At 56.9% G+C, this 23,359-nt stretch overlaps 2 protein-coding genes across 2 annotated transcripts; one reads left to right on the top strand and one right to left on the bottom strand.

Moving 5' to 3' along the window:
- Positions 1-2,549: 2,549 nt before the first annotated feature.
- Positions 2,550-6,024, bottom strand: PRADC1 (protease associated domain containing 1). The gene is made up of 5 exons (XM_072126426.1): positions 5,668-6,024; positions 4,333-4,433; positions 4,147-4,256; positions 2,929-3,096; positions 2,550-2,828 (listed from the first exon to the last, which is right to left on the bottom strand). Exons 1-5 carry the CDS (start codon positions 5,714-5,716, stop codon positions 2,708-2,710), a joined length of 549 nt encoding a protein of 182 aa, XP_071982527.1. The 5' UTR covers positions 5,717-6,024; the 3' UTR covers positions 2,550-2,707.
- A 98-nt stretch (positions 6,025-6,122) lies between these two features.
- On the top strand, positions 6,123-12,769 carry CCT7 (chaperonin containing TCP1 subunit 7). Its single transcript, XM_072126425.1, has 12 exons — positions 6,123-6,270; positions 7,510-7,663; positions 7,743-7,849; positions 7,930-8,055; positions 8,132-8,184; positions 8,259-8,430; positions 8,504-8,668; positions 8,742-8,930; positions 9,005-9,102; positions 9,207-9,339; positions 9,422-9,628; positions 12,330-12,769. Exons 1-12 carry the CDS (start codon positions 6,265-6,267, stop codon positions 12,546-12,548), a joined length of 1,629 nt encoding a protein of 542 aa, XP_071982526.1. The 5' UTR covers positions 6,123-6,264; the 3' UTR covers positions 12,549-12,769.
- Positions 12,770-23,359: the final 10,590 nt, after the last annotated feature.

The raw sequence follows: 23,359 nt of genomic DNA, 5'->3' as shown, positions 1-23,359 counted from the left end.
ACACTATGTACATTACTGTCTCGCTTCCCTCGCTTCCTTGCATCACTCACACCAGCTGGGCCAGGAGGACCTGGGGTTGCCTCAGCGTCACTGGGCACTGGGGGTAGAGCCACCTCCATAGCTGATTCAGCCTGAGAAGAGGCAGCTCCAACCCCGATCTTACTTGTGCCCTCTGCCTCATTGGCATTAACCCCTTGTTGTCCCGCAGTTTTTATAAGGTTGGAGCATCGCTGCTCGCTGGATGAAAGAGGCCTCCTGTCTTTATTTACTCCGGACAGTCTCTTTGTGCCATCTCCAGGGTCAGATGCACCGATACAAAATAAAACCTTTCCTGCGCCCTTTCCCGCAGGCTGCACAGGACGCTTGGGAGGCGCCGCACCACAAGCCCCAGCACACTGCCGCTGCTCACCGGACCTAGCAGCAGCCACAGTGCTAGGGACTACAGGAGCCACCGCCACTGCCCCTGGCACCGGGCCACCCCCCCCTCCCACTGGGGGGCAGCGCACAGTACCAGGACCTGCTGGATCGCCCTCACTGTCCGGCCTTTCGGCCGATGCCTTCCCTGCACCATCCTTGCTACTGCAAACAAGGATGGTGCTCTGCGCCATGATGGAACGTGGCTTTGCAATCTCCCCGCACCCTGGCACCGAGTCCACTGCAGGATTCGTGCTGGGCTGGGTAACGGGGCCTACACGACAGGCTGACACTGCTGCCCGCCCGGAGGGAACAGGGAGGGGACGAAACACCAGATTCACCTCCTGAGACGCCTTGGTCTTCCTGGCTCTCTTCTTTCTCTTTAGGTCGTCATCTGGCATATCATCGCCGAAGGAAAAGTTCTGGAGGTGAACTGGGGACTCAAGCTGACGGATCTGAGCCATTAGCGCCCCCCCCTAGCCGCTGTCATCACTTTCCTCCTCCAGGTTGGCAGAGCCGCAGCCTGATGGTAATGGCGCTTGCTCCGCAGGCAGCCTGTCGTGCGAGGCCTGCTGGTGTTGGTGCAGGCCACCAGACGGACGCGGCCGATCTTCCTCATCCTCCTCATCATCGCCATCATCCGCCTGGATCTCAAGCCCCTTTTGCTTTCTTAACTGCTCCTGGCGCATTTCCTCAAACCGGGCGTCGTTTTCCAACTTTTCGCGGAACGGACCGCTGTGCTCGCGGATTAGATGTCGCTTCTCCTGCAGAGCGGTGACCTCGGCTTTTAGTCTGTCTATGGTGGTAAGAAGATCAGACTTTTTCTTCTTAGTGGCCACCCCCGCTAGGGCCAAGGTCTCCCTTATCTCCTCCTGGAGCCTCCTCAGCGCTTTTCCGGCTTCCTCGTACTCACGGAGGTGCTCAGCAATCCGGGAGCCATAGATGGTAGCAGACTCCCGGGCCTTAAGATCACCCCATGCCTTTTGCACACCTCCGTGAGCACCCAGCTTTTCAGCTGAACCACCCAGCTTTCCCGCACAGTCACTCAGCTTTCCAGGAGGAGCACTCAGGCTGATGTTACTTGCCTTGATCTTCTGTGATCTGGAGACCTTGCGGCTTCCCTGGGTCTTGGGGGTGGCAGCCGAGGTCACATCGCTGCGTCCTTGGCTCCGGGCAGATCTTCTTACCCCCTCCGCTTTGGCCGGCAACTGGCTTCTCCTGCCCCCCGCCGGCCTGGTCCGGGAGGCAGAAGCCTGGGATTTTCCTGGCTCACTCATCCCAGAAACCTACTCCCTCCCTGGGGAGGAGAGAGCAGGCCTGGGTGGATTGGTCTTCCACCAGGTGGTGCAGGAGCTCAGTCACAGACAACCACACCCGTCAGCAGTTCACAGCAGAATGATCCAGCACGAACTATTCTGCTGCTGGTGCAGTCACTGTGTACATACATGACATTACTTATCCTGTACTGATCCTGAGTTACATCCTGTATTATACTCCAGAGCTGCACTCACTATTCTGCTGCTGGTGCAGTCACTCTGTACATACATGACATTACTTATCCTGTACTGATCCTGAGTTACATCCTGTATTATACTCCAGAGCTGCACGCACTATTCTGCTGCTGGTGCAGTCACTCTGTACATACATGACATTACTTATCCTGTACTGATCCTGAGTTACATCCTGTATTATACTCCAGAGCTGCACTCACTATTCTGCTGCTGGTGCAGTCACTGTGTATATACATGACATTACTTATCCTGTACTGATCCTGAGTTACATCCTGTATTATACCCCAGAGCTGCACTCACTATTCTGCTGCTGGTGCAGTCACTGTGTACATACATGACATTACTTATCCTGTACTGATCCTGAGTTACATCCTGTATTATACCCCAGAGCTGCACTCACTATTCTGCTGCTGGTGCAGTCACTGTGTACATACATGACATTACTTATCCTGTACTGATCCTGAGTTACATCCTGTATTATACCCCAGAGCTGCACTCACTATTCTGCTGCTGGTGCAGTCACTGTACATACATGACATTACTTATCCTGTACTGATCCTGAGTTACATCCTGTATTATACTCCAGAGCTGCACTCACTATTATGGAAATGAGTAGGAGGCGTCTTGTGTAATAATCGGGACTTTATAATGTACAACACTCAGTCCTGAGGAAAGACAAGAATTGGGAAATACAAAAAAATCTGCTTCACAAAAGCGAAAAACCTCCATGTATAGAAATACAGTGAGTGTCGCCACCTGCTGGCCATGAGGGGGCGCTGCGGCTACCAGAAGGTCCATGGCGGCTGTCGCAGCTGGAAGGTGGGGATGCTGCTGACGTTCACCGGGATGGAGATGACGGCCCAGGGGAGGCCGTGCTGCTCCAGGGAGCGCTGGATCATGTACCTGCAGGGAGAGAGGGATAGTCAGGGGGATGCAGCTCTGGAGGTTACTGGAGTACAGCTGGCTCCTCCCCCATGTCCCAGGCCCCGCCCCCAGTACACACCCATCTTTCCCCAGCAGGAAGAGGGCGGGGATGTCGGCCGTGCGCCCCGAGTTGTCCTGGATCATCTCCACGTAGACGCTGTCGTTGTCGGAGGCGTTGTCAGCGATGATGACTGCGCGGCCCCCGAGCTCCTGGATCACCCGCGTCTTAGACAGGAAGGAGCAGCCCCTGGGAACACACAAGAGACCCCTGTAATAGCACCTCTGCATGCTGTCAGTGACTGGAAACCACATCCGTCCTGTAACCCCTCGCTGAGGATCTGTTACAGTCTAATCACATTGTATCAAACCTGCAGCTCACACATTGTACCAACATCTACATGTAGGGGGCGCCGTCACCGTGCAGACTCTCCTGTCACCCGGACGAGGGAGGGGAGGGGAGGGGGGGAAGGCGGCGTCACCCGGACGAGGGAGGGGAGGGGGGGAAGGCGGCGTCACCCGGACGAGGGAGGGGAGGGGGAGGCGGCGTCACCCGGACGAGGGAGGGGAGGGGGGGGGAGGCGGCGTCACCCGGACGAGGGAGGGGAGGGGGGGGGAGGCGGCGTCACCCGGACGAGGGAGGGGAGGGGGGGGGGAGGCGGCGTCACCCGGACGAGGGAGGGGAGGGGGGGGGGAGGCGGCGTCACCCGGACGAGGGAGGGGAGGGGGGGGAAGGCGGCGTCACCCGGACGAGGGAGGGGAGGGGGGGAAGGCGGCGTCACCCGGACGAGGGAGGGGAGGGGGGGGAAGGCGGCGTCACCCGGACGAGGGAGGGGAGGGGGGGGAAGGCGGCGTCACCCGGACGAGGGAGGGGAGGGGGGGGAGGCGGCGTCACCCGGACGAGGGAGGGGAGGGGGGGGAAGGCGGCGTCACCCGGACGAGGGAGGGGAGGGGGGGGAGGCGGCGTCACCCGGACGAGGGAGGGGGGAGGCGGCGTCACCCGGACGAGGGAGGGGAGGGGGGGGGAGGCGGCGTCACCCGGACGAGGGAGGGGAGGGGGGGGGAGGCGGCGTCACCCGGACGAGGGAGGGGAGGGGGGGGAGGCGGCGTCACCCGGACGAGGGAGGGGAGGGGGGGGAGGCGGCGTCACCCGGACGAGGGAGGGGAGGGGGGGGAGGCGGCGTCACCCGGACGAGGGAGGGGAGGGGGGAGGCGGCGTCACCCGGACGAGGGAGGGGAGGGGGGAGGCGGCGTCACGGATTAGGGGAGGGGGTTCACTGCTCGGTCCCTGGGGTCTCACCCGCGCTCCACCAGTGCGATCTGTCCCTGGATGAAGGCGCCATTGTTCAGCTCTCCGCAGGCCTCGGGCGGGTCGGCCGGTACCAGGTGGATCTGGTCGTATCTCTGGCTCTGGCAGAAAGACCCGGAAGAACCAATCAGATACAAAGTAACAATCAGTAACTTGTGTCACATGACGTCTACTCACAAAGGCCCCTCCAAAGTCCTTGGCCGGGGTCGCCGTGAAGATGTAGCGGATGTCGCCCGGACTCAGCACCTGGAAGTACAAGTAATCCTGGATCCGGAGACCTGAGGGCGAGAAGAGGGCGATCAGTGACCCCAATATACATGTGCACCCCCATATACCTGGGAGCCCCTCCACACTGCACCCCCAGAGCTGTACCCCTGTTATATCTACTACACCCCAGCAGGGGGAGCCCCTCCACACTGCACCCCCAGAGCTGTACCCCTGTTATATCTACTACACCCCAGCAGGGGGAGCCCCTCCACACTGCACCCCCAGAGCTGTACCCCTGTTATATCTACTACACCCCAGCAGGGGGAGCCCCTCCACACTGCACCCCCAGAGCTGTACCCCTGTTATATCTACTACACCCCAGCAGGGGGAGCCCCTCCACACTGCACCCCCAGAGCTGTACCCCTGTTATATCTACTACACCCCAGCAGGGGGAGCCCCTCCACACTGCACCCCCAGAGCTGTACCCCTGTTATATCTACTACACCCCAGCAGGGGGAGCCCCTCCACACTGCACCCCCAGAGCTGTACCCCTGTTATATCTACTACACCCCGGCAGGGGGAGCCCCTCCACACTGCACCCCCAGAGCTGTACCCCTGTTATATCTACTACACCCCGGCAGGGGGAGCCCCTCCACACTGCACCCCCAGAGCTGTACCCCTGTTATATCTACTACACCCCAGCAGGGGGAGCCCCTCCACACTGCACCCCCAGAGCTGTACCCCTGTTATATCTCCTACACCCCAGCAGGGGGAGCCCCTCCACACTGCACCCCCAGAGCTGTACCCCTGTTATATCTACTACACCCCAGCAGGGGGAGCCCCTCCACACTGCACCCCCAGAGCTGTACCCCTGTTATATCTACTACACCCCAGCAGGGGGAGCCCCCACACTGCACCCCCAGAGCTGTACCCCTGTTATATCTACTACACCCCGGCAGGGGGAGCCCCTCCACACTGCACCCCCAGAGCTGTACCCCTGTTATATCTACTACACCCCAGCAGGGGGAGCCCCTCCACACTGCCCCCCAGAGCTGTACCCCTGTTATATCTACTACACCCCGGCAGGGGGAGCCCCTCCACACTGCACCCCCAGAGCTGTACCCCTGTTATATCTACTACACCCCAGCAGGGGGAGCCCCTCCACACTGCCCCCCAGAGCTGTACCCCTGTTATATCTACTACACCCCGGCAGGGGGAGCCCCTCCACACTGCACCCCCAGAGCTGTACCCCTGTTATATCTACTACACCCCGGCAGGGGGCGCCCCGGCTGCTGCAGTACGTACCCCCGGCCAGCAGGGGGAGGCAGAGCAGGATGAGGCCGCTGCTGTACATTCTGCCCCCGCGCTTCTCTCCCTCCGCTCCGGGGACATATGCGGCTCCTCTCCGGCAGCAGCTTTCAGCTGGACACAGCTCCGCCCACACTGCTTTTCTATTGGTAGAGGCTATGGTGACTGTTATTGGTTCCTCTAGATGTCAATCAATCCCTCTAGGAGTAATGAGTGTAATAGACGCGCATTGTCGTTCTGTCCATATAGAGTAATGGTCGAGGACTGCCGGCCTTAGACCCGCCCCCTTTAGGTAAGAGCCAATAGGAATTGAGGCAACGGTAAGGAACGACCAGTGAGGGTTTACTTCTTGTCATCACGAGGCGGGAAAAGCGCTTTCGGTTTCCATAGTAACTGATACATCCGGCTCAGATGTGACATCGGACCAATAGAATCTATGAGGACAGGTGAGCGGCCAATGAGCAGTCGTACATAATCCCGGGGGCGTGTCACGGGCTGGAGACTCCGCCCGGCGGCGGTTGGAAGGTTCCGGAAGGCTGCGCGCGGTGCATTGTGGGAGCAGTGAGCCGGCTCTGTCCTGAGACATTACACAAGATGATGGTGAGTGACGGGATCCGCCGCCATCCGGGGCCGGGAGAGGAGCGCCGGGGCCTGCGGGGGGAGGAGGAGGTGCCCAGGCCCCTGCCTTCTGCGCTGAGGGTCTGGTGCAGTGTATGGGGGGACATGTGCTGGCTCCCGGTGTCCTGAGGGTCCGGTGCAGTGTGTGGGGGACATGTGCAGGCTCCCGGTGTCCTCCTCCCTGCCCCAGCCCTGTGTGTGCGGGGGTTACATCACAGCTGAGGGTCCGGTACAGTGTATGGGGCGACATGCGCAAGCTCCCGGTGTCGTCATTCCTGTGCTGCAGTGTGAGCCGCAGCCCAGCGTTACATCGCAGCTGAGGGTCCGGTGCAGTGTATCAGGAACCGCCCTGACGGCCACTGACACAGTGTAACAAAGCGGAGTATAGGAGTAATGTGTCTCCCCTGTACATACAATGCCCCTCTGCCTGGGGGTATCCGTCACCTGTACAGAGGCTTATATATCTACATAGGGGGTCTCCCAGCAGTGACCCCTGACCTACTATATCCCATAGTAATCAGTGTCATGTCATCTCTCCGGATGTTGGTGGTTGTAGTCCTGATGTGCTGGTCCAGAGATCTTAATCCGGATGCCCCAGTGCTCTCTCCTTCCTTACATGACCCCGGTGTGTTGTCCTGAGTGTCACATGACCAGTCACTGTCCCCCCTGCCCCCCGGTGTGTTGTCACATGACTAGTCACTGTCAATCCCCCCCCCCCCCCCCGGTGTGTTGTCCTGAGTGTCACATGACCAGTCACTGTCCTCCCTGCCCCCCGGTGTGTTGTCACATGACTAGTCACTGTCAATCCCCCCCCCCCGGTGTGTTGTCCTGAGTGTCACATGACCAGTCACTGTCCCCCCGGTGTGTTGTGGTGTCCCCTGACCCCGGTGTGTTGTCCTGAGTGTCACATGACCAGTCGCTGCCCCCTGACCCCGGTGTGTTGTCACATGACCAGTCACTGTCCCCCTCCCCCCGGTGTGTTGTGGTGTCCCCTGACCCCCGGTGTGTTGTCACATGACCAGTCACTGTCCCCCTCCCCCCGGTGTGTTGTGGTGTCCCCTGACCCCCGGTGTGTTGTCACATGACCAGTCACTGTCCCCCTCCCCCCGGTGTGTTGTGGTGCCCCCTGACCCCCGGTGTGTTGTCACATAACCAGTCACTGTCCCCCTCCCCCCGGTGTGTTGTGGTGCCCCCTGACCCCGGTGTGTTGTCTCCCCGCAGCCCACCCCCGTCATCCTCCTGAAGGAGGGCACAGACACGTCTCAGGGCGTGCCGCAGCTGGTCAGTAACATCAATGCCTGCCAGGTGATCGCCGAGGCCGTGCGCACCACCCTGGGCCCGCGGGGCATGGACAAGCTCATTGTGGATGACAGAGGTAAGTGCCCCCCTCCCCCCCTCTCCATCCTCTATGATTAGACCGAGGAGATTAACCCTCGCCTCCCCCTTCATCACAGGTAAAGCCACAATCTCCAATGACGGGGCCACAATCCTGAAGCTCCTGGACGTCGTCCATCCGGCCGCCAAGACCCTGGTGGACATCGCCAAGTCCCAGGATGCGGAGGTGAGGTCCTGGGAGGAGCCGCTCCTCTCCTCTGGGTCCTCCATGTGACCTCTTACACTGGACCCTTCTGTATCCTGCAGGTCGGGGACGGGACCACCTCTGTGACCCTGCTGGCCGCTGAGTTATTGAAGCAGGTGAAGCCCTACGTGGAGGAGGGTCTGCACGCCCAGGTCATCATCAGGGCCTTCCGCACGGCCACTCAGCTGGTGAGTACTGGCCGGGTGACTCCTCTCATGCCCAGGGTTATTCGTGTTGTACTCAGGTTTTCTCATGTTCCCTCAGGCTGTCGGTAAAATTAAAGACTTGGCGGTGACTGTGAAGAAGGAAGACAAGGAGTAAGTGCCATCCCCTGACCTCTGACCCCTGAGCCGGTGTCAGGCCTGTCCTAATCCCTCTCCATCACTTGCAGAGAGCAGCGGCGCCTCCTGGAGAAGTGTGCCGCCACCGCCCTCAGCTCCAAGCTCATCGCCATGCAGAAGGGCTTCTTCTCTAAGATGGTGGTGGACGCCGTGTGTTTACTGGACGAACTGCTGCAGCTCAAGATGATTGGAATCAAGAAGGTCCAGGGAGGGGCTCTGGAGGTAGGTGTCACTGCACCCGTCTGATACAGCAGGTCCGATAGGTCCTGCAGGTACTAACGTCCTCTGCTCGCAGGATTCCCACCTCGTGGCCGGAGTTGCATTCAAGAAAACCTTCTCCTATGCCGGCTTCGAGATGCAGCCCAAGAAATACGAGTCTCCCCGGATCGCTCTGCTGAATGTGGAGCTGGAGCTCAAGGCCGAGAAGGACAACGCTGAGGTCCGGGTCAACAATGTGGAGGTAAGAGGTCAGGACCGGGCGTGGGCAGGGAGGGCGAGGAGAACAGCGGTGCCAACATGTTGTCCCATCACAGGAGTACCAGGCCATTGTGGACGCAGAGTGGAACATCCTCTACGATAAACTGGACAAGATCTGCAAGTCCGGGGCCAAGGTCATCCTCTCCAAGCTGCCCATCGGGGACGTGGCCACTCAGTACTTCGCTGACCGCGACTTGTTCTGTGCCGGCAGAGTCCCCGAGGAGGACCTCAAGAGGACCATGATGGTAGGAGGCGGTTACATTGTGCATACATTGTTCCCCTACTCCCTGTATGTAACACTGCGGGGGTCTCTCTCCAGGCCTGCGGCGGCTCCATCCAGACCAGTGTCAATGCGCTGACGGAGGACGTGCTGGGCCAGTGCGCGCTCTTCCAGGAGGCCCAGGTGGGCGCAGAGAGGTGAGTGCCTTAGTTTTATGAATGGCTCCAGGGGTGGAAGGGTTACATTGAGCGCCCTGTCCCGTCCCGGGTGTTTTCCTCCCTGACTTCTTGGCGCTCTGCAGGTATAACTTCTTCACCGGATGCCCGAAGGCCAAGACCTGCACCATCATCCTGCGCGGTGGAGCCGAGCAATTCATGGAGGAGACGGAGCGATCTCTGCACGACGCCATCATGATCGTACGGAGAGCCATCAAGGTGAGAGTCCGCACTGCGGCCGGCAGACTTCTTCCCACAATGCTTTGCTGCAGATCTTGTAACCGTCCTGATCTCTCCTAAGAATGACTCTGTGGTCGCGGGGGGCGGAGCCATTGAGATGGAACTTTCCAAGTACCTGAGGGATTACTCCAGGACCATTCCCGGAAAACAGCAGCTCCTGATCGGCGCTTACGCCAAGGCCCTGGAGATCATCCCCCGGCAGCTGTGTGATAACGCCGGATTCGATGCCACCAACATCCTGAACAAGCTTAGAGCCAAGCACGCCCAGGTGAGTGCGGACAGCAGCAGGGGGCGCTGTGCACATCATGGGGTCACTGCAGGGGAGGGGGCGCTGTGCACGTCATGGGGGTCACTGCAGGGGAGGGGGCGCTCACCATGGGGGTCACTGCAGGGGAGGGGGCGCTGTGCACGTCATGGGAGTCACTGCAGGGGAGGGGGCGCTGTGCACGTCATGGGGGTCACTGCAGGGGAGGGGGCGCTGTGCACGTCATGGGGGTCACTGCAGGGGTGCTCACCTGTGCACATCATGGGGTCACTGTGGAGAGGGGGCGCTCACCATAGGGTCACTGCAGGGGAGGGGGCGCTGTGCACGTCATGGGAGTCACTGCAGGGGAGGGGGCGCTGTGCACATCATGGGGGTCACTGCAGGGGAGGGGGCGCTGTGCACGTCATGGGGGTCACTGCAGGGGAGGGGGCGCTGTGCACGTCATGTGGGTCACTGCAGGGGAGGGGGCGCTGTGCACGTCATGGGGGTCACTGCAGGGGAGGGGGCGCTGTGCACGTCATGGGGGTCACTGCAGGGGAGGGGGGCTGTGCACGTCATGGGGGTCACTGCAGGGGAGGGGGGCTGTGCACGTCATGGGGGTCACTGCAGGGGAGGGGGCTGTGCACATCATGGGGTCACTGCAGGGGAGGGGGGGCTGTGCACGTCATGGGGGTCACTGCAGGGGAGGGGGCGCTGTGCACGTCATGGGGGTCACTGCAGGGGAGGGGGGCTGTGCACGTCATGGGGGTCACTGCAGGGGAGGGGGCGCTGTGCACGTCATGGGGGTCACTGCAGGGGAGGGGGCGCTGTGCACGTCATGGGGGTCACTGCAGGGGAGGGGGCGCTGTGCACGTCATGGGGGTCACTGCAGGGGAGGGGGCGCTGTGCACGTCATGGGGGTCACTGCAGGGGAGGGGGCGCTGTGCACGTCATGGGGGTCACTGCAGGGGAGGGGGCGCTGTGCACGTCATGGGGGTCACTGCAGGGGAGGGGGCGCTGTGCACGTCATGGGGGTCACTGCAGGGGAGGGGGCGCTGTGCACGTCATGGGGGTCACTGCAGGGGAGGGGGCGCTGTGCACGTCATGGGGGTCACTGCAGGGGAGGGGGCGCTGTGCACGTCATGGGGGTCACTGCAGGGGAGGGGGCGCTGTGCACGTCATGGGGGTCACTGCAGGGGAGGGGGCGCTGTGCACGTCATGGGGGTCACTGCAGGGGAGGGGGCGCTGTGCACGTCATGGGGGTCACTGCAGGGGAGGGGGCGCTGTGCACGTCATGGGGGTCACTGCAGGGGAGGGGGCGCTGTGCACGTCATGGGGGTCACTGCAGGGGAGGGGGCGCTGTGCACGTCATGGGGGTCACATACAAGCAGGATCGGATTCTCTGACATTATCTGATTGGTGACGTTTTCTCTCCTTGCACAGATTGGAGATGATGTTGTAGGTCACAGAATCTAAAAAATAATTGTGTATAAATAATGAATTTACATTTTGTTGCTTGAATTAATATCTGGTCCAAAAAGATAATGGAATAGAAAGAAAAACACAAGTTACTATTGGGCGCAGACCTTGTCTCCTGCCCCTCCCCCACACTGATCTTCTCCACATCTTTCAGGTTTTGGGCTGTTGTTGGGCAGAGATTTGGCTCCTCTGTGGGTTGTGGATGAGTTTCGGGCTTGGATACTGGTGAGGCCACTCCAGGCCCTTGGGGTGCTGCGTACGGAGCCGCTCGGTGTGTTCCGTGTCATTGTCCTGCTGGAAGAGCCCGGTCATGACCCGTCTACCCTGCTCTTACTGAGGGAAGGAGGTTGTTTTGTTCCCTTTGCAGAATAGACCCTGAACTATAACTGTGAAGACGGTGGGTGGAGTTAATTCTAAAAAGTTTTTCTTTGGTTTCTTCTGTCCACGTGACCTTCTGATGCCTCCTGAAGGTCACTGGGTCTGGACATGAGCCGGTGTGAGCGGGGGGGCCTTGTGTGTCCTGCAGGATAATCCATGACATGTAGGTCGGTGACCCGGTCCTCCCGCGTCGTTCTGGGCTGATTCCTGACCCTCGAGATCTTGTATGGAGCCCCAGACCGGGGAAGATTGTCAGTCCTCTTGTGGTGTTGTATTGTCCTGCAGCCTGCCCCGGCCTTGTGCCCCGGGTGTCCTGCAGCCTGCCCCGGCCTTGTGCCCCGGGTGTCCTGCTCTCTGGTCCTGGTGGAGAGGAGGGAATGTGATTGTGTGGACAGGGGTCAAACGGGTGCAGTTATCACAGGGATGGAGGGGACGAGGAGGAGGAGCGTCTTAAAACCTGAAAGGTCAGGGGGTCAGAGTTCCTGCAGGCTGGTAGATAAAATAGATTTCATTACACAAAATTACTTATCCAGAGAAATCGCATTTTATGTAAATTTTTTCTTAGATTCTGTCTCTGATCTATGATAACCATTACAGACCTCTCCATTCTTCGTAGGTGGGGTAACTTAGTCTTGTTGTTGGGGGATTGTCTCTCCCCCCTTTCCCATATTACGGGATTATTTATAGATTGGACTTGTCTGATGGTGTAAAGGACTCCTCACGTATCAGACATCTCGCGTCTCCTGCCCTTTGTGTCGGGCGCCCGCTGATCACTGATAAATGGCAGAGTAATGTCAGGGCTCTCTGTGAAATGTCGCTTGTCGTGCCGCGCGTCTCTTTAACCCTTCTTCTGCTGGGCTCCTCACAGGGCGGCGTGTGGTACGGAGTGGATGTGAACAGTGAAGACATCGCTGATAACTTTGAGGCCTGCGTCTGGGAGCCGGCCATCGTGAGGATCAACGCCCTGACCGCAGCCTCGGAGGCCGCGTGCCTCATCCTGTCTGTGGACGAGACCATCAAGAACCCGCGCTCTACCGTAGACTCATCTGGAGGAGGTCGCGGCAGGGGGAGGCCGCACCATCACTAACCCCCTGGAGCAGAAGATTGCACGTTGTCAGGGACTCCAGAATCGCGGGTCTGGGTGTGACACGGTTGGCGAGTATTTGTAGTGATTCGGGGGCAGGAGGCGCAGATCCTCACGCTCCTCCTCCGCTCACGTTGCTCTGATGTCCCCATTTTTTTGTTACTGTATTTATTTTCATTGAACAAAAGCAAATCGCTAATAAACGCACTTCACTGAGTAAGCGAGCGCCGTGTGGTGTCATGTCTGTTCCCCTGGAGACTTGCTCCAAATCTGTGCAGATGTTCTCACTGACGACCCGTGTGACACGTAAGAGCTGCCCTCTCCTCCCATTCCTTGACCCATGTGACTCGTAAGAGCTGCCCTCTCCTCCCATGCCTCGACCCAGGTGACGCGTAAGAGCTGTCCTCTCCTCCGCTGCCTCGACCCGGGTGACGCGTAAGAGCTGCCCACTCCTCCCATTCCTCGACCCGTGTGACGCGTAAGAGCTGTCCTCTCCTCCGATGCCTCGACCCAGGTGACGCGTAAGAGCTGCCCATTCCTCGACCCGGGTGACGCGTAAGAGCTGCCCTCTCCTCCGATGCCTCGACCCAGGTGACGCGTGAGAGCTGTCCTCTCCTCCGATGCCTCGACCCGGGTGACGCGTAAGAGCTGCCCACTCCTCCCATTCCTCCCCCCTTGTGACGCGTAAGAGCTGTCCTCTCCCCCGATGCCTCGACCCAGGTGACGCGTAAGAGCTGCCCACTCCTCCCATTCCTCGACCCGCGTGACACGTAATAGCTGTCCTCTCCTACGCGTCACCCGGGTCGAGGCAGCGGAAGAGCTGCCCTCTCCTCCCATTCCTTGACCCATGTGACTCGTAAGAGCTGCCCTCTCCTCCCATGCCTCGACCCAGGTGACGCGTAAGAGCTGTCCTCTCCTCCGATGCCTCGACCCGGGTGACGCGTAAGAGCTGCCCACTCCTCCCATTCCTCGACCCGTGTGACGCGTAAGAGCTGTCCTCTCCTCCCATTCCTCGACCCGGGTGACGCGTAAGAGCTGCCCACTCCTCCCATTCCTCGACCCGTGTGACGCGTAAGAGCTGTCCTCTCCTCCGTTGCCTCGACCCGGGTGACGCGTAAGAGCTGCCCACTCCTCCCATTCCTCGACCCGTGTGACGCGTAAGAGCTGTCCTCTCCTCCGATGCCTCGACCCAGGTGACGCGTAAGAGCTGCCCACTCCTCCCATTCCTCCACCCGGGTGACGCGTAAGAGCTGCCCACTCCTCCCATTCCTCGACCCGGGTGACGCTTCAGAGCTGCCCTCTCCTCCGATGCCTCGACCCGGGTGACGCGTGAGAGCTGTCCTCTCCTCCGATGCCTTGACCCGTGTGACATGTAAGAGCTGTCCTCTCCTCCGATGCCTCGACCCGGGTGACGCGTAAGAGCTGCCCACTTCTCCCATTCCTCGACCCGGGTGACGCGTAAGAGCTGCCCACTCCTCCGATTCCACGACCCGTGTGATGCGTAAGAGCTGCCCGCTCCTCCCATGCCTCGACCCGTGTGACACGTAAGAGCTGCCGGCTCCTCTCCAGCTACACAAGTTCTACAACTAGTACTATAATATTTAGCTGCGATCCCTTCAGGAAGTGATTTGCCTTGAAGAACAACCAGCGGCTTCTCTGGGCACGGGCCTGAGCGGCACTACCTGCGCAGGAAGCCATCACTGAGGTCCACTGCACTTATACTATAGGTGATGTTCCATATACGGGGTCTCTGTTCCCAATGTGTCCTGTAGGTTTTGCAGAATAGAACGGAATCTGCGTTGTTTATACACCTGAAATAAACCATAAAACCTTCTAAAATTTATATTCTACTGGAAAACCTGAAGGATCTGTAACACATCACAATGTCACTCCAGATCACTGGCACCAGCGGGATCTCATCCTGTGCATCCTCACTGATTGTGACTCCATGTCTCCTGCTGTTGTGCAAAGGGAACGGGTAGAAATGACGACAACCCCCATAAATTAGTGGTTCTGTAGGTGGTGACCACAGACAATTTCTCTGTCCTCATCCTTTTTGGCTGTTTTGATTCCTTTTTGTGTTTGTTTATTGCTTTCACCCATGTATGTAGCATGCGGGTAGCAGAACCTACTCGGGTAGTGCAGCACCCGCAGGGCGTTGGCTTTGGTTAGGTTAGTGGTGTCTGTCCGCAGCATGAAGGAGATGCTAGGAAACAGGCCAGGACTAATATCCATGTGTCTGCTCAAAGTATCAGAAACCAACTCCACGAGGGCCCAAAGTCCACAAGTCAAACACTGCCGGGCGATTTGCTGGAGATTGGCGCTCTGAGCTCTTCACGGATGAGACGTTCACACTGAGCACATGAGGCAGACGCTCCCGGCAACATCCTCCAGCGTGACCAGACGTCCTGATGCAGGAGCGTGCTAGGCCTGGTGTGGCTGCAGTGTCAGCACTTCCTGCACGATGAAGACGTTGCGGGTCATCAGGCTCTTTGGGACAGTTCTAGGCCTTATTTTCAGATTCCTGCGGCTGCCCATCAGATTTAAGTGTTTTTGGCCCTTTTAATAAATGTTCTTATCTTCTACTTGTTGGCTTATAGCAAAAGCCCCAGGTTGTGATTGTGGCTCTGCAGGACGCTGCGCTCCCGGTACTTCTATGTTTATGCCAAATTAGTGACAGAAATTGTCCTGTGTAAATGTATTGCAGTGAAAACTCACAAAAATCTCAATGCAACTTTTTTGGAACCTTTTTTGTTGGCGTTGACATAAGAACCAATGATCCATAACTCCCATTGATGCTGTGGACTGTCCTGCCCATTCCCCAGACCTGAGGCTCATCCAGCACCACAACATTGTACCACAGACTGGCCACATAATGCCGGCTGCTGTATCCGGGTCTGGGAGGAGATGAGCCAAGGAGTCCACACACTGCCCCGAGCCTCACTGACTATGCAACATCCCCCACCGGGGCCTAGCCTTTTCTTGGGGCCTGGAGTCAGCCGGGGCCCGCAGTACCGGAGTGGCTGGCGGTTGCGGCCTAGGCACGCTAGTGTCACGGTGCTTGGTATGGGGAACCGGAGGGCTGTCCTACAGCCTGGCAGGTCTCCAGCAGGGTGGTGTTGGCAAGAAATGATGAGGGAGAGGCTGCTATAGCGGTTCTCCCTGGGGCAACCCTTTGGTGTCTAGAGTATAAGTCTCTGTGTAGTGGACAGGGTGCCTGTGATGATGGCAGCCGTAGCAGCAGGGACCAGACGGAGGCAGAGGTTGAACAAAAACAACTTACAGTTCTTTATTGGAACCGACAGGAACCACAGCAACGTGCCTTAACAGGATGGTGGAATGCTGGAGATGCAGTTGGAGGGAGCCACAGGATGTAGATCACCAGCTTGGATGCAATGGCGGGCTGGGAGGTAGCTGTGTCCTGGAAGGATGCTTCAGCTTGTCCTGGGTTGCTTCAGGTATCACCCTTAAAGGTAGGATGATACCCCGTTCCTCACTATACTAGCTATTAGTTCCACTCTTCAGGCAGGGGCTAGGCTCTTCCTGCTCTGGTCTGGTATGCTAGCTGCACAGACTCCACAGAGACTGTACTGGAGTAACTCCAGTCTGCTTCTGAGCTACTGCTGAGCTAACTGCCCTCTACTTCAGACTCCTGGGTCTGACTGGAACTGAACTCTAGAAGTTTCTTGAACAGGGATCTTGTCCCCCTGGTCAGGTGGTGGCTGCTCCTCCAATTACATCTCAGCTCACAGAAACAGAGTGTAACACATGTGATTGGCTGACACATATGACATCACATAAAACAATTAACTCCTGCCTTACCAGGCAGGTCCTACCACTGCAGTGTTCATCTGTGTGATCTAGTGTTATGTAGTGACATGCTGTGGGGCTAGTCAGACCCTACACAGGCTGCAAGCTACATGGTGGGACGTATTCGCAACTACTCCTCTGCCTTGCATCGGAGAGGGTGTTGCATACCCCCGGGGCAATTGAAAGAGCCGCCCTTGGCTCGACTACAGACTTATTGGGGCGCAGAGGTAGATAGGGGCACTTCTGTGAAGTGCAGGCTACAGGATCTGTAGGGACAAACCGCCCATGGTCCTGGAGACAGGCACCTGGGTTGGTGTCGGACTAAGACAAGGACATGTAAATGCGAAGTATGACAGTTGGTCGCTAACGCCATTAAACCAAACTGTACAGTTGGAAAGGTGTGGTGTCATGTACCGTAATCCACTCCTTGCACCGGGGCCTGTATATTTGTTATATAAACACTTCTTCCCTAGCGACAAATATATAGTGTGTGTATATGCATTACATTGGCATATGTGACACAATGAGACATTATACAAATGTATAAGTACCTGCCGACTGACATTCTTACCCTTGTATGAGTGGCATCCAGGTGCTATCTCTGTAACACCCCCGGTCCCCTAAGGACCCGCAGTTTACGGACTACCCCCACTTACAAACTTCGGTTTGAGGCATAAGATAGCGGTCAGGGTTTACATATTGGACGGTCCGACACAGCCACACTACAATCTGAAAAGCCTATAAAAGGTTAGTGCAAACTACTGGCATCAATGGGTACACATCTTATAACATAACGTTGCAAACGTTACAGGAGGTAGGCTACTCAGCGTAGCAGGATAAAATGTCTCTTTACCTGAAAAGGAAAAGGCATAAAAGTGCATGCAGAATGTCCGTACCTAAAAGGAAGGCATTAAGTGCAATATAATAAGTCAATGAGGGAGCAACTTTTCCTTGGAGTATCTGGCAAAAGTCTCACAGAAGGTCTTTAATAGCAAAGTCCATCTTCTGGGTACAGCCCTTGATGTGGGGAAAAGTGCAATAAAAGAAGCAAAGGGTCTCCTCTATGTGTAGAGGGACAGAGTCCTTTGTAGGAATCCCTGCTGTGGCAGAGGAAGGGGCGCTATCATAGCACATGACAGTGGTCAGTTCAAGGAGAATCTCTTGACTGAGATAAATAATTAGGGGAAGAGTCTCAGGACAGTTTCTGGCTCTTTAGGGATAGGGGCGCTCAGCCCAAATGGGATAACAGAAATAATATTTACAATAGGCACAGTACCTGAAGAGGGCTACAGTCCACCAGGGGTTAATCAGCATCTTCTTTCCCAATAACAGCAGGATCCGGGATCAGAGCAGGATCCTGTGTAGGAGAATCAGTAGAAACCGGCTGCGGACACCCGGTGGCAGTTGCAGGTACTGCAGGCTCAGCAGCATCCTCCTGACATTCAGGGGGAGGGGCGCTGTCGCCCGGTGTGTCGGCTGTTCCAGCCGGGGGCTCAACAGGGCCGGGACCAAGGAGGGATCCAGGAATAAATAGATGGGAACCTGCGACAGCGCCGCGGCTCCTTCCAGCTCCAGTTCTTCTGGGGCCGGGTCATCACCCCACTGGTCACCGGCAGGTGGAGATGGAGGTCTAGTTGGATCCTCCGGATAAGGCTCACCAACCGGGATATCCTCCTCCACGGAGGAACTGCGAGATCCAGCAACGCTCCCTGTAGGGGAGACGGTGGGGGTGGCTCCCTGGATCATGCCCGGCCCATGGATAGCAATGGGGCCTGTACTCACGATTATCGTGGATGGAGCATTCACGTGGGTCACCGCCCGGGGACTCGCAGCCGAGGAAGAAGACGTGTTCGGAGACTCCGGCCATTCGTCGTCCTCATGCAGCTCGTCACATGATGGGTAGCGGTCCTCATCAGAGTCCGGGATCCGGATCACGCCAGCTGCCCACGGCCCTCGAGGTCCCCCCTGCATGGAAAACTCGATACATTCCCCCGGCCTCAGATTATGGAGTCTCTCCGGCAAATCAGGCCTTTTGACGGACCGGCGGGGAATAAATACCTCCCGTCCGGTGTAGTCTTGAGTGGCGAAGCCATAGCCACGCTGCCGGTCAAAGTACCGGACCATGCCGGTGGTGGGGTTCTGCTTTACCCAGGCGCCTTCTTTAGATCGGCCGGCCATGTAGCGCTGGACCTCCTTTTCTCGGCGTCGCTGTTCTGAGACAGCGTCTCGGAGTTGCCGTCGGAGGGCCTCACCTCGGCCTCGAGGCGGCGGAGGTGCTGGAACCACAACAGCAGGTATGGCAGGCTGGTCGGCAGTAGCAGAAGGCCTCGGTGCAGATTGCACAGCAGCCGTAGGCCTAGGCGCTGGCTCGACAGGAGTCGGGGCCTCCCCACGTGGCGCCTCCACGTGGGCCCACGGTACCAGCATGGTAGCCGGGAGAGGCACTAGGAACCGCCCGGGTGGTGCTTGGTGCTCCGTCACCGTCTGGAGGTACGTCCTCGTGACGAAGGCTCGGGTCAGTCCACGATGCAGCCGGTGCCCAGCGAAGGGCCTCCGGACCGGCTGAGCAGAGACCACAATCATGGTCTCAAGAACTTCCAGAAACTCCGGTTGTTCCAAGGAGGGGAATGGCCGAGGACCCCACATGGTGTTGACCTTACTGCACAAGATCCACACTAGTTCTGGCGTTTCGTTGAGGCGGGGCAGGAAGTCCGCTTCGGGACAGAGGGAGGAGTCCAAGTCTTTCCCGCCAAGAGTTGTGGCGGGCTCTATTTTTTCCTGCGCCACAGGAGGCGGGGTTTGCGCCATTCGCGCGTGGGTGGAGCTTGGTGCGTCATCTGGATTTCCCGCCAGTGCAGATTTTTGGCGGGCTGGAAATACTTGCTGCGCCACAGCCTCTGAGGTAAAATCTTCAGGCGCGGCAGCGCCGGATGTAGCAGAGCTGACAAAGTTCTTTGCAGGGTTTAACCTCTTGAGTGCTGGAGCGGTGCTCGACAGCACGTGGCAGCAGTAGGGAGCTGGAATACCTGAGTGGCTGGCGGTTGCGGCCTAGGCACGCTAGTGTCACGGTGCTTGGTATGGGGAACCGGAGGGCTGTCCTACAGCCTGGCAGGTCTCCAGCAGGGTGGTGTTGGCAAGAAATGATGAGGGAGAGGCTGCTATAGCGGTTCTCCCTGGGGCAACCCTTTGGTGTCTAGAGTATAAGTCTCTGTGTAGTGGACAGGGTGCCTGTGATGGTGACAGCCGTAGTAGCAGGGACCAGACAGAGGCAGAGGTTGAACAAAAACAACTTACAGTTCTTTATTGGAACCGACAGGAACCGCAGCAACGTGCCTTAACAGGATGGTGGAGTGCTGAGATGTAGTTGGAGGGAGCCACAGGATGGATCCTCAGCCTGGATGCAAAGGGCAGGCTGGGAGGTAGCTGTGTCCTGGAAGGATCATAGTATCATAGTATATATAGCTGGAAGGAGACGCAAGTCCATCAAGTCCAACCTTCAAGAATTAAATAAATGTTTTATCCCCATAACCCGTGATAATTTTTCTCTCCAGAAAGTCATCCAGGCCTCTCTTGAACATGTACATAGAGTCGGCCATAACAACCTCCTGCGGCAGAGAGTTCCATAGTCTCACTGCTCTTACAGTAAAGAACCTTTGTCTATGGTGATGGTAAAATCGCCTCTCCTCTAGGCGTAGAGGATGCCCCCTCGTCCTGGTCACAGGCCGAGGTATAAAAAGATCTTTGGAGAGATACTTGTACTGTCAGTTCAGGTATTTGTACATTGTAATGAGGTCTCCCCTCAGTCGTCTTTTTTCTAAACTGAATAATCCCAAACCAATCCTGGTTGCTCTCCTCTGCACCCGTTCCAGCTCTACTATATCCTTTTTATACACTGGTGCCCAAAACTGTACACAATATTCCATGTGTGGTCTGACCAGGGATTTGTATAAGGGCAGAACTATGTCTTTATCATGAGAATCTATTCCTCTCTTGATACATCCCATAATTTTATTTGCTTTAGCAGCAGCCTCCTGGCTCTGGTCACTAAAATTAAGTTTACCATCCACCAATACCCCCAAGTCCTTTTCAGCTTCAGTTTTACTAAGTAATTGACCGTTTAGAACATAATTATACTTTTTGTTTCCGTGGCCCAAGTGCATAACTTTACATTTATCTACATTAAACCTCATCAACCATTTCTCTGCCCACTCCTCAAGCTTCCACAAATCCCTCTGTAATGCTAAACTATCGACCTCAGTATTTATTACTTTACACAGCTTAGTATCATCTGCAAATATTGAAACTTGACTGTGTAAACCCACTACAAGGTCATTAATAAAAATATTAAAAAGAAGTGGCCCCAATACTGACCCCTGTGGCACTCCACTGGTAACATCAACCCAATCTGAGAATGTGCCATTAATGACCACCCTCTGTTTTCTATCACTAACCCAATTACTTACCCAGATACACAGATTTTCTCCTATTCCCAGCAGTCTCATTATATATACCAACCTTTTATGTGGCACGATGTCAAATGCCTTTGAAAAGTCCAGATATGGATGCTTCAGCTTGTCCTGGGTTGCTTCAGGTATCACCCTTAAAGGTAGGATGATACCCCGTTCCTCACTATACTAGCTATTAGTTCCACTCTTCAGGCAGGGGCTAGGCTCTTCCTGCTCTGGTCTGGTATGCTAGCTGCACAGGCTCCACAGAGTCTGTACTGGAGTAACTCCAGTCTGCTTCTGAGCTACTGCTCAGCTAACTGCCCTCTACTTCAGACTCCTGGGTCTGTCTGGAACTGAACTCTAGAAGTTTCTTGAACAGGGATCTTGTAACTCCCCCTGGTCAGGTGGTGGCTGCTCCTCCAATTACATCTCAGCTCACAGAAACAGAAAGTAACACATGTGATTGGCTGACACATATGACATCACATAAAACAATTAACTCCTGCCTTACCAGGCAGGTCCTACCACTGCAGTGTTCACTGCAGTGGGGCTAGTCAGACCCTACACAGGCTGCAAGCTACATGGTGGGACGTATTCGCAACCACTCCTCTGCCTTGCATCGGCGAGGGTGTTGCAACTATAACACAGAAGTATTATATATATCTCTATCTTACCTCACACCTAACTGTGTTATATGCATTGCCTATAGTAACCAATCACAGCTCAGAGCTCATATTAATGACCTGTGGCAGAATAGTAGCTGAGCTCTGGTTGGTTGCTTACTGCCACAGCAGCAGACAATGGCTCCCGTAAATGGTGGGTAAGTGGATTTTGGAAAGCGCGGGGTGAAAATTTCTGCTCGAGTCTAGGACGTTCCCTGAGTCACAGAGAGCGGCTGTGCAAAATATGGTGATTGTAAACCTGACGGTGCAGATTCCTTTAGCGGACAGGCATAATGTATATATATATATACTAGCTGTAGCTCCCAGCGTTGCCCGGGATAGTAAATAACTGCTCTTGGCTGTAACAAAATAGAAGGGGTTAAAAATATTTTAAACCCAATCTATAGACTCACCGACAGTCTTTTTCAGTGACTCGGTGACGGTCTGTCTTTCTTGACAACCTCATTCCATAGACTGTCTCTGACACTCTCATTTCAATGACTGTCTCTGACTGTCCCTTTGTCTATGGGAGATTTATCGGAAGTGTCTGAGAGCAGAACTGCTCTAGTTGCCCATGGCAACCAATCAGAGCTCAGCTTTCGTTTTCTCATAGCTGGTTATAAAATTACAGCTGATCTCTGATTGGTTTCATGAACTGGAACAGTTTTACCTCAGACACTTCTGATAATATCCCCCATATCTGTATCCCTATCCATCTTACCTCACACAAACGTCTTATACTCCTTGCCTGTAGTAATGTGCGCGTCGTCCTGCGGGGATGTGCGCGTTGTCCTGTGGGGATGTGTGCGGTGTCCTGCGGGGATGTGCGCCTCGTCCTGTGGGGATGTGTGCGTCGTCCTGCGGGGATGTGCGCCTCGTCCTGTGGGGATGTGTGCGGTGTCCTGCGGGGATGTGCGCCTCGTCCTGCGGGGATGTGCGCGTCGTCCTGTGGGGATGTGCGCGTCGTCCTGCGGGGATGTGCGCCTCGTCCTGCGGGGATGTGCGCGTCGTCCTGTGGGGATGTGCGCCTCGTCCTGTGGGGATGTGCGCCTCGTCCTGTGGAGTCTTGTGCCTTGTCCTGCGGGGATGTGCGCCTCGTCCTGTGGAGTCTTGTGCCTCGTCCTGTGGGGATGTGCGCCTTGTCCTGTGGGGATGTGCGCCTCGTCCTGTGGAGTCTTGTGCCTCGTCCTGCGGGGATGTGCGCCTCGTCCTGTGGAGTCTTGTGCCTCGTCCTGCGGGGATGTGCGCCTCGTCCTGTGGAGTCTTGTGCCTCGTCCTGCGGGGATGTGCGCCTCGTCCTGTGGGGATGTGCGCCTCGTCCTGTGGATTCTTGTGCCTCGTCCTGTGGATTCTTGTGCCTCGTCCTGTGGATTCTTGTGCCTCGTCCTGTGGAGTTTTGGCCAGATGGAGCAGTTCCTGTACGGCACGTGGGCTCCGGCGCAGGATCCTCTGAGTAAAACAATAATCACAGGTGGTGACACCGGACGGTGAAGTATCTTTTGTGGACATAAAGTCGTATTCGGCTTCTGAGATCATCGTTGACCTTCCAGGAGCTTAAGCCTGTGCCCCCTGTCTCCTGCCCCCTGCCCCCTGCCCCCTGTCTCCTGCCCCCTGCCCCCTGCCTCCTGCCTCCTGTCTCCTGCCCCCTCCCTCCTGTTGGCTCTTACAAGCAGGAGGCAGCTGCATCTGTGAGGATACTCTGGAGCATCTGCACACAGCAGGGGCCATGGGTGGAGCAGGTCAAGGTAGTAGGGACTCGCTGGTCTCCAGTACTGGCAGGTAAGTGCACACCTTTGTGCTCCTGCTGTGTGGGGGGCGATTGGCTTCACCCAGGGCTCAGCGCCGTCTCATTGGCTCATACACTGCACCCACTGACGTCCCCCGGGAGAGAAAG

This window comes from Engystomops pustulosus, chromosome 1 (genome assembly GCF_040894005.1).
Source record: "Engystomops pustulosus chromosome 1, aEngPut4.maternal, whole genome shotgun sequence".
Lineage (NCBI taxonomy): Eukaryota > Metazoa > Chordata > Amphibia > Anura > Leptodactylidae > Engystomops > Engystomops pustulosus.
Note: the sequence above shows the minus strand (reverse complement) of the source record. Positions and strands in the feature narration are given on the sequence as shown.